This window comes from Haematobia irritans, chromosome 2, assembly GCF_050003625.1.
Source record: "Haematobia irritans isolate KBUSLIRL chromosome 2, ASM5000362v1, whole genome shotgun sequence".
In the NCBI taxonomy this organism is placed as follows: Eukaryota; Metazoa; Arthropoda; class Insecta; order Diptera; family Muscidae; genus Haematobia; species Haematobia irritans.
Genome location: NC_134398.1, coordinates 151,823,121 through 151,834,468, shown reverse-complemented (window position 1 = coordinate 151,834,468; position 11,348 = coordinate 151,823,121). Strand labels below are relative to the sequence as shown.

Below are 11,348 nucleotides of genomic sequence, written 5' to 3'. Positions count from 1 at the left end.
ACCCCCATAAGAACGATCTCCCGATTTAACTCCTTGGGTTTCTAGAAACCGTAGTTTTTATCTGATATGCCTGAAATTGTAAATATTCTGGTATTTTAGGCTCACAAAAACGTGTATCGGATTAAGTTTTTATCGGTCCACTTGGTAATGCCTCCATATAGACCGACTTCACTTCTTGAGGGTGTAGAAGGCGCACTGGTCATGAAAATTGCTTGAAACTCAATGTAAAATTTCCAGATTTTACTTCTACAGATTTAAGATTTCAAATCAAGACGTTATTTTATAATTTTCTTGCACACTTACAAGAGATGTTAATGATTCCTCTAAACCTCAAACAAAAATGGTTCTTATAAATCCAGAATCTGATATAGTCCTCATAGGTGAAATCTTTAAATTTATCTTCGGGTTGTGTCCTCAAGTCCTCAAGCCCTCCTGAAATTTCAAAGGAAACCCTAATATTTGGTTCATGGTGGTGGGTATTTAAGATTCGGCCCGGCCGAACTTACTGCTGTATATACTTGTTATTACTACAAAATGTATTTCTGTTGTATTTTATTTCCTGACAAATAAAATTGTACTTGGCTATAAAAAGGGGCCCTTGTCATTGAGCTTAACATAAAATCGGCCAGCGATAGAAGAGAAGTTCATCACAGCTGTATCACAATGAGTCAACTAGTCTAAGTTAGCCTGAAATATCGGTCTGCCACCATACCTAACCGAAAATTACTTGTTATTTTCTGAGATTATTCTTGAGGACGTCCCGTACTACGAAACTCTAGTGGACTAGATTTTTTTGAACTACTTAACTTCTTGGACCACTGTAGTCTTCCCCCAATTTTCCGCTTAAGTTTTACTGTGTTTTAAGCGAGACATAGGAATTTACGTAACAGGCCCCATCCTTTTCAAAGTTTGCATAAGCAGATCATATCCGATCATTGCCCAAACAGAGGAACCTTCAGTAGCTATCATAATAGCACTTCTACACAACAAAAGATGAGCTGAATCAATGACAATGTGTCATTGAATTCCTTCATAACAAAAGGCCCTGGAATGAATATTCGGAAATTTAGTTACGTTCACATGATCTTTGCTGACCCCTAAATGTCTGTGCCTCAAATACAAGACAATTGCTATGAATGAATATTGGATTCTCATTTTTGCAAACAAAATTTCCCTTGGTGATCATTAAAATTGAGTTTTGGTGAGTGAAAAGTGTTCAGTTATCCCTAGAGCTTTGCCACGATGAGTTTGGAATTTGGGCTTCCGGTATTTCTTGTAATCAGCCTACTGGCACTGGTGTATTTTTACCACAAGTATTTGCATAGCTATTGGATCCGTCATCAGATAGTGCAGATTGAACCAACTCCATTAGTTGGAAATTTGGGTAAAATTCTTCGTATGTCAGAACCCTCGGCTAAGGTGATCGAAGAATTCTATAATCATCCCAAGGCCAAGGATAAGCCATTTGTAGGAATTTATATATTCTATAGGCCTGCTTTGCTAATTAGAGATCCAGAGTTAATTAAAAGAGTGTTGATACGAGATTTTGGAAAATTCAATAATCGATTTTCAAGATCGGATGATGTGCAAGATCCTTTGGGATCACAAAATCTTTTTATGCTAAGGAATCCCGCATGGAAGGATATACGATTCAAATTGACTCCATTCTTTACAAGTGGAAAGCTGAAGCAGATGTTTCCCCTAATTGCTGAGGTAAGCAATGTCAAGCTCTTTTTTTCTTACCGGAAGAGATTATTAATGATTCTTATTCTCAGGTTGGTGAAAATCTCAATAGACATTTGTGGAAATTGGGATTGGTAAAGGAAGGTAGTCATTTCGAATTGGAATTGAAAGAATTTTGTGCTCTCTATACTACTGATGTTATAGCCACTGTGGCCTTTGGAGTCCAGGCTAATTCTTTTGAAAATCCCAATGGTCAATTTCGTTACAATGGACGAGAAATTTTTCGCTTTAATGCTCGCAGGGCTTATAATTTTAGCATAGTATTCTTTTTACCTCATTTGGTCCCTTATTTGGGGGCTAAGGTGGTACCATGTGAACAAACTGAATTTTTACGATCTACCTTCAATTATGTTGTTGCCGAAAGGGAAAAGTCTGGAAAATCACGTCATGACCTTATTGATATTTTAATAGAATTTAAAAATAGTTCCCGCACCGTGGCCTCACAAAAAGGTGATTTAAAATTCGATGGAGATCTTCTAGTGGCTCAGGCAGCAATTTTCTTCACCGCTGGCTTTGAATCTTCATCGGCCACTATGTCATTTGCTCTCTATCAATTGGCACGCAATCCCGATATTCAAGAGAAACTACGAGAAGAAATACGCCATGTATTAATTGCCAGCAATGGCAATTTATCCTTACAGGATATTGAGTCCTTGGAATATATGCAAATGATTATCAGTGAGACTTTAAGATTGTATCCACCACTACCATTTTTAGATCGTGAGTGTACTGTGGATGAAAACAATTTTTACTCCATGGAGCCTTTTGCAAAATATGAAATTCCCCCAGGTATGCCTGTGTATATACCAGCCTATGCTCTACATATGGATGCTAAGGTAAGGAAGTTTACAAAGTTTTCATAATAAAAAATTTTTAGTAATATTATTTTTTTTTTAGTATTTTCCCAATCCGCATGACTTTATACCGGAACGTTTCTCACCAGGGAATCGTAAGAAAATAACTCCCTATTGCTATATGCCTTTTGGTTTGGGACCCCATGGTTGTATTGGTGAAAGATTTGCTTATTTGCAAACTAAGGTGGGTCTTTTACAATTTCTTCGAAATCATCGTGTAACATTGAGCCCCAAAACAGCACAACCTCTTAAGCTTGATCCCAAGGCACTTATTTTACAAGCAGAAGGTGGTATTATGCTCAGCGTTCAACGTGATCCCTTGGGAATATAAATATGTGTTTTATTTTATCTTAAAGCAGCATTCAATAATTTATATGAAAATTCTTTAATAAATGTGTTGTCAACTATAACTGTGTTGCAGGACATTTTTGCCACTGTACCGTATGCGAATTAGAGCTCGACCGAAGAATCAGCTTCGGCATTCGTCCACGAATCGCCGTCAAGTGGTCGATTAACCAAAGCCGAAGCTTTTTTTTAAATAATTTATTTCATATCGAATTGTCCCAGTCAAAACACCTAAATACCAACAAAGGAATGTCTAAAGTCGGGAGGAGCCGATTATAAAGGGTGATACGGTCAAAATTTGGTCAAGGGAAATCGGTGAAATCGTTTATTTACAAAATCAAATTAAATTTCTTTTTCAAAATCAATTAATATAAAATTCAGGAAAAATATTCAGTTAGGCTTTCGCTTTTCCAAATCCGAATTGCCGGGCCTCACGCTTGACACCTGCCATCAGATTTTGTACAGCCACCTTGTCCACCTTCTTCGCCGCAGAAAGCCAGTTTGCCTTGAACTGCTGCTCGTCCTTAGAAGTTTTTTTGGTCTTCTGTAGGTTCCGCTTGACAATAGCCCAGTATTTCTCAATTGGGCGGAGCTCTGGCGTGTTGGGAGGGTTATTGTCCTTGGGAACCATCTGCACGTTATTGGCGGCGTACCACTCCATGGCCTTTTTACCGTAATGGCAAGATGCCAAATCCGGCCAAAACAGTACAGAACAGCCGTGTTTCTTCAGGAAAGGCAGCAGACGTTTATTCAAACACTCTTTCACGTAAATTTCACAGGTACAGATGGCTTGTCAAATAAGATATTTCTTTGCGAACTTTGACAGTTTTATGTGCTTGAAAATATCTGCTACTTTTCCCCTTCCTTTTGCCGTATAAAACTGCTGTCCCGGAAGCTGCTTGTAGTCGGCTTTGACATAGGTTTCGTCGTCCATTACCACGCAGTCAAACTTCGTCAGCATCGTCGTGTACAGCCTCCGGGATCGCGCTTTGGCCGTCGTATTTTGTTTATCATCGCGATTTGGAGTCACTACCTTCTTGTAAGTCGATAGTCCGGCTCGTTTTTTGGCTCGATGCACGGTTGTAGACGACACACCCATCTTATTTGCGGCATCTCGGAGAGAGAGGTTTGGGTTTCACTTGAAACTACCGGCAACTCTCTTTGTCGTCTCAGCGGATTCCGCTTTTCGATTTCCCCCCGATCCAGACTTCCTGGCTGTCGACAAACGTTCCCCAAAAACTTTAATTACATTTGTAACGGTTGATTTGGCAACTTTTAGCGATTTTGCCAGCTTTGCGTGCGAGTAGCTTGGACGACACACCCATCTTATTTGCGGCATCTCGGAGAGAGAGGTTAGGGTTTCACTTGAAACTACCGGCAACTCTCTTTGTCGTCTCAGCGGCTTCCGCTTTTCGATTTCCCCCCGATCCAGACTTTCTGGCTGTCGACAAACGTTCCCCAAACACTTTAATTACATTTGTAACGGTTGATTTGGCAACTTTTAGCGATTTTGCCAGCTTTGCGTGCGAGTAGCTCGGATTTTCGCGATGCGCGAGCAAAATTTTGATACGCTGCTCTTCTTGCTTGGACGGCATTTTGACAACTGAAGGGTGAATTCCAAAATCAAAATAGGAGCAACATTCTACACACACACACCTTCAAAATGAGGGGTGTTCATGTTCATGATGTTTTAAATGCACAATTGAAAGAAATACGTCAAGTTTATATTGACCAAATTTTGACCGTATCACCCTTTAATATACCCTGAACAACTTTCTAGATCTACATTTTCAATACCATCCAAAACTTTTAAATTTGTTGGGTGCCATATGTAAAGGTTCATATGACCCGATCTAAATAAAATTTATTGACTTCTGCAAAATCTAAAGCCTTTAAATTTAAGTCAGCTAATGCCACGGGATGGAAAAAATTTTAGTCAATAATCCATTGCCAGGCATTAATTTCAGACGAATGATGAGGTTATAGAAAATGTTGTCAACGTTTTATTTCTATATAAAATTTTGTCAAAATTTTATTCTAATAAAAAATTTTGTCAACATTTTATTTCAATAGAAAATTTTGTCAAAATTTTATTTCAATATAAAATTTTATCAAAATTTTATTTCAATATAAAATTTTATCAAAATTTTATTTCAATAGAAAATTTTGTCAGCATTTTATTTCCATAGAACAAAATTTTATTTCTATAGAAAATTTTGTCAAAATTTTATTTCTATTCTAAGGCAAACTTTTATTTCTATAGAAAATTTTGTATAAATTTTAGTTCGCTTGATTTATTTTGTTTGTTATTCGATTTTTTTTTCGTTTAAATAAAATTCTATATTTTTCCAAGTTTGAGATTTTTTGTTTTATTTTTTCCACTTCATTCGTCCTAATATTTCGCAATTTTCGCTGAATTGCTTCCTCAGAGGTATATGATATATAAGACAATCACTATATACAAAAAATTCTTATTAGAGCATCATTGCTCTCGTCAGCTTTCTCTATTGCACTGTCAGTGCAATATTGCACTGAATTGGAAAAAATAAAACAAAAAGATGTCACGCTTGGCAAAATATAGAATTTTATTTAAAATTTTATTTTTATAGAAAATATTGTAAAAATTTTATTTCTATAAAAATTTTTGTTACAATTTTATTTTCATAGAAAATTTTTTCAAATTTTTTTTCTATAGAAAATTTTGTGATTTTTTTTATAAAAAATTTTGTCAAAATTTTATTTGTATAAAAAAATAGCGTAACCCGGCCCGCTTCGCTGCGCCTTCCGAATCGTATTTGTAGGAACATTTTGCGTTAACTTAGACAACCATATCCGTCGTGCTGAAAACAAATTCGAAAAGATTTGAATTCTTTCAAACAAATCGGACTACTTGTTTTTTCGTTTATAGGTGCAAATACGGCAGATATGCATATGTAAAACCGTTCATCTTAAAAAATGTCGGGGAGAGGGTGTACCCTTTCCTCCAATTTTTTTAAATAATGTTCTGTATTCAAGTAGTTGGCCAATCTTCTAAATTTCTTGTGAATTTTAAGTGAGGTTTGTCAAGGAAAGGTATCCTTCTCCACAACGTATCTGAAATTTAAGCACTATATTACAATAACATACAAAGAATTCTCATCCAATAAATCGGAAAAAGCAAAAGTAGTAAAAAATTTTACCACATTAACATTTGCTAAAATATTGGAAAATGATGCACCCTCTACGTTGGCTGCCAATTTCATGTAAATTTGATTTAATTTACAAAAAAAAGTCTGGTAGAAGGCTGTGCAAAAAGCACAAAATTATGTACCGAGTTCCCATTTACGGACAACCCTCTACTTTCGATTTAAGAAAAAAAAACGGACAAAAGGGAACCCTCTCCCCACCTTTGCTCCACTCCACAGTGGTCGATCCCTTTGGCCAAAAATAAAAAATCAAAGTCAGAAATTTTTCAAAAAGTGTGGTTTCACTATTTCTTATGCAAACAAGGTTTAACAATGTGTATTTTTTTTTTGTTTTATTCCTTCTGTACTCTTTAAGAACGGCTTCAAAAGAGAGAGCAAGTAAGCAGTTGGTTTTTGAGGTGTGAAAAAGTATAAAATTAAGTGCACTTTAAATAAATAAAACAAAAGAAAGAAAAATTATATCGAAATAAATCGAAATGAATATTGTACTAAATGGTATTAACTATATTTTAAAATAAAAAAAAATGTATAAAACTTGTTTTAAATTTGTTATAAAATCAATTTTTGTCAGTATCATTGTTTCGTGTTCGTTCGTTCTTATATGTAAATTTTATGTAGAGTTTTAGTTGTGTTCCCCCCTGAAGTCTTCAATGGGATTTTTTTGTAGTTTATTAGTTAATATTTCCAAATTCCAAATTGATAAAAATCAGCTGCTTTCGTTTGCCCCCCTTTGTGTTATCTCCTTAATACCGAAGTGGTCTTGTTCCTTTATATCCAAATATGAATTTTTGTGTGGTGTTTGTTAACACTAGTTTACACTGAAAATGTAAATTTGATGACTTTTCTTATGTATTTTGATCTGCTGAATTTGAAAATGAGGGTTAAAAAAGGTTATGAGACCGTTTTTGAAATATCCCGTTATTTTTAGTTTTTCTGACTTTTTTCGCTAAACAAATTATACCTCGAGCTAGAAATGTCCGATTATATCGTTGTTTGTACTTGAATACAAGGTATTGAGATGTCGAACAAACATGTATAATAAGATCTATGACAAGTTAAGTGGTTCAAAATATATCGATGAAAATAGGGCGAATTTTCAATAAAATCTTGTTTTACAACTTCATGAAAAATCGGATAAAAACTACTGCCCTTGGAGTAAAATCATGAGATCGGTTTATACGTGGGCTATACCAATACATGGGCTGATTCACCTCATTTCCATTACATCTATTTGTGATCTTAATATAATTCTAGATTTTAAATTTAGGCAAATCGTTTCTATCCGTTTTCTAGAAGCCCAAAAATAAAATCGAAAGATCGGTATATATAGCGGCTATAGTAACACAAGAACCTATAACCATCATTTTCTTCACACCTATTTGTGGTCCTAAAATACCTCTGTATTTCAAGTTTAAGGCAAATAGGATAGAAAATACGGTTTCTAGAAGCCCAAGAAGTAAAATCGGGATATCGGTCTATATGGGGGATATATAAATACATGGACCGATAGACACAATTTTTGGCACTCCTATTTGCGGCCCTAAAATACCTCTAGATTTCCAATTTCAGGGAAATCGGATAGAAACTATGGTTCCTAGAAGATAAAGAAATAAAATTGGGAGATCGGTCTATATGGGGGTTATACCAAACCATGGACCGATACACACCATTTTTAGCACACCTACTTCTGGTCATAATATACCTTTAGATTTCAATTTTCAGCCAAATCGGATAGAAAATACAGTTTCTAGAAGCCCAAGAAGTAAAATCGAGAGATCGGTCTATATGGGGGGCTATACCAAAACGTCATCAATCAATCCCATTTTATCATTAAATAGTCCTGGCATAATTATAAAGCCGTGACCGAAGGTTCACGATGATACCTATACTGGAAGTATTTTTGGCCGCTAACTCCATATAGCACCGACCACTGTGCACTCCGACCTGATATCGGACTATCACGTACCCTAATTAATTTCAAAACTACTCAATGGTCCCTATAAATTCTATCGAAGTAAATCGACAAAGCTTATTTCAATTTTCCCCTTCCCCAACCAGACATCGAAAAATCATATACTAATTTAAAAATCATGTATAAATTTAATCACCTCCCTGTTAATTTCAAGTAGATCGGAGATGTTTAAATTTTACTCTATTGTTTTAAAGGGACGTCACTTTCCCCGATACAATATCGACAAACACCGTACTGAAAAGCACCCCTAACCCTCCCTGAAAATTCTTGAAACTTTCCTTGAAGTGTGGGGCAAGGAAGGTTGCCTCTTCGTTCATAACCTTCCCCCACTGCCTTTGTAAATTTCAAGAAAACTTAAAAATTTTTGTTCTTTTTTGCAGTTTTAGAGGAGGACCTCCTCCCCGACCAAATATCGGAAAGTGATATAGCGTAACCTTTGTAAACGTCCCAGAAAATGTCAAGCAAATTATAAGCCTAAAGGGGCGGCCTCTCTTCCGTTCAAATATCACAAAATCAGGTATCAACTATTAGTATCGTAACCTCTTCCCAGTTCTCTGTAAATTTCAAGTAACTCGGTAAAGTATAATTGTTTCTCTGTATGTATTTAAGAGAAGTGGATGTCTCCCTATGCCCTTTTATTTTTATTAAAAAATCAGGAACCTGTTATAAATTTCATAACCTCACCCATTTTTCCGTAAAATTTCAGCCGGGGGAGTTTAGTGTTGTTTTCACTGTACTTTAAAAAAAAGTCTGGCAAAGGTGTGGTCCCCCTCCCCGACCAAATATCGAAAAATAATATAGCGGATTTTTGTCTATATGCCAACCCCAACATTCAATGAAAATTTCAAGGAAATCACATAATTTTGTTCCAAGTTTCAAAAAATAGGGCAAGGGGGAGGTCCCCCTCCCCGTTAACATATGAAATCATCAGGTACCCCGTATTAATTCCATAACCTTACCGCATGTTCTCTGTAAATCTCAGATAATTTAGAGAATTTTAGTTTTTTCACTGTAAACTTTAAAAAACTTCGAACAAAGGGGAGGTCCCCCTCCGCCACCAAATATCGAAATATAACCTTCAATGAAAATTTCAAGCAAATCGGTCTACTTTGGTACAATTTTCGAAAAGTCCAACAAAGGGGAGGTCCCCCTCCGCGACTAGGTGTCAAAAAATGAGGTACCCTATTTTCACCACATGAACGCCCCCTACGATCTCTGAAAGTTTCAAGTAAATCGGTTCAGCCGTTTCGGAGCCAACTCGGAACATACAAACAATCAAACAAACAAGCATAGATTGAATTTTATATATAGATAGATGTCAAAATTTTATTTCTATTGAATATTTTATCAAACATTTATTTCTGTGAAAGATAAAGGAATGTTTCGCAAAATCTTATAAAAAACTAAATATTCTACCAATCTGCCAAACAGTAATCTACTATTTTTGTAAAATTCTACGAACTGTGGCAATCGTGCTTTTTGGGCTTCTGGACACCTTGAAATGTATCCGATTTGCTCAAAATTCGATAGCTAGCGGTGTGTTAGATCCAAATTTAGTTTATATCGGTCTTTGATATGCACCGCATATGCACCGGTCTTCCAACTTAACTTCTTAAAGGGGTAAAAGGTGCATTTATCATCCCCAATGCTCGATACTGGAGGCAAAATGTCGCCCTTTTACTTCCCATGCTCAATCAAGTAATGCGGGAAAATCTTCTGATTGTTGAAAAATAAACGCAAGTTAACTTCTTAACATATGTGCTACGATCTCGTTATTACCATATGGTCAACTTAAATATTTTACGAAAATTTTCAACCCAAAACATATTGGACATATGTGCATGTGTATGCAACTCAACTGACCTCACAAGTTTACACTCCACCCGAACAAATTCCATTGCTGTAATTATTATTTTTTTTTTTTCAAAACTACTAAAAACCAGATCAATTTCAAAGATCATTCGATAATCACTCCATTGTTCGAATGTTAACAATTTTCAATATTTCTCTGCATTGCATGACGTCCATGCTCAAGGCCGTTGTCGTAATTGAAATGCATTCAATTACACCAACTCTGTAACCTAAAGTGCCACATTAGTCGTTCCATAATAATGCCATTCGAATTAATTATCACCAAAATACTTGGTCGATTCGTTTTGGTTATTTGGCGGTAAAAAGTGTTTCATGCGCACGCCTTCTCCTCCCTCCCGCAAAAGGCAATGGTGGAGCACACAGAACGATTGACGCCAACATACGTATATAGCATGTAGCCATCTGCTGGAATCTCAATAACTTTTCTAGACTTATGGGCAAAGTGCTTGAAAAGTATTCCACAACTGAACCCAAAAGTCGAAAAACTACTTTGTGGCACGCAAACACACAGAAAATGTAAAGAAAAAATTCCGATAAAAATCTACGCCACAATGCGATGGGGTACATTCAACTTTCAAATAAAAAAAATAATACAAAAAAAAATCCATCACGAGAACACCAAGAATTCCTACATTTGAATGTGGCACACGAGCCACAGATCAATATGCAGTTCATTGTCAGGAAATTCATATTTGAGTGCTTCGAACACACCCAACTAACTAGGCCGTCTGATTGCGTATACACAGATCTTGGCCAAGTTTGTATGCTGTGCGTATTTTTGTTTGTTTTGTTTTTTGCTGTGCTGAGCAACCAGTTCGCAAAAAATCGGCCAAATATATTTCCTCCAAGTCTCAATCGTTTGCTGTGGACATTGAACTTTTGCGGACGCATTGATCGATATGCAATGCGTATGATTGTATGTGCGTAAACTTGAACTTGAATACAAAGAATCCGTTATAAGAGGTTTGCTCTGGGAAATTCAATGAAATGTAAACATTAATTATGGCTGCCTATATACATAGGTAAGCCTCTATAAACGCCTTATGGTATCATGGATATTATAGGAGCTTTCTGTAATACTTAAGAGTGGAATAGAATAGATCATAATGAATGTAGGGTAGTGTAGTGGCAGCTTAACTATTAAGCCCATAAAAACAATAACAAAACAAGTAAGTAATGTAGAAAGTCGGGCGGAGCCGACTATACCATACCCTAAACCACCCTTACTGAATTAGTAATCATAAGCATTTGTGTGGTAACATTGATGTAGGTCTGGGAGATAAACCGCTGTTGCATATTTAAGTAAATTAAGGGGTACATGTTTATGGGTGCTTTGTCTCAATCTGACTATAGCTCATAGTCAGTTTTGTCAGGGAA

The 11,348-nt window shown here is 36.0% G+C and overlaps 1 protein-coding gene across 1 annotated transcript; it reads left to right on the top strand.

Annotated features, from left to right (window-relative positions):
* The first annotated feature begins 1,216 nt into the window (after positions 1 to 1,216).
* Positions 1,217 to 3,007, top strand: LOC142226548 (putative cytochrome P450 6g2). Its single transcript, XM_075296619.1, has 3 exons — positions 1,217 to 1,713; positions 1,776 to 2,579; positions 2,641 to 3,007. Exons 1-3 carry the CDS (start codon positions 1,243 to 1,245, stop codon positions 2,926 to 2,928), a joined length of 1,563 nt encoding a protein of 520 aa, XP_075152734.1. The 5' UTR covers positions 1,217 to 1,242; the 3' UTR covers positions 2,929 to 3,007.
* The last annotated feature ends 8,341 nt before the right edge of the window (positions 3,008 to 11,348 follow it).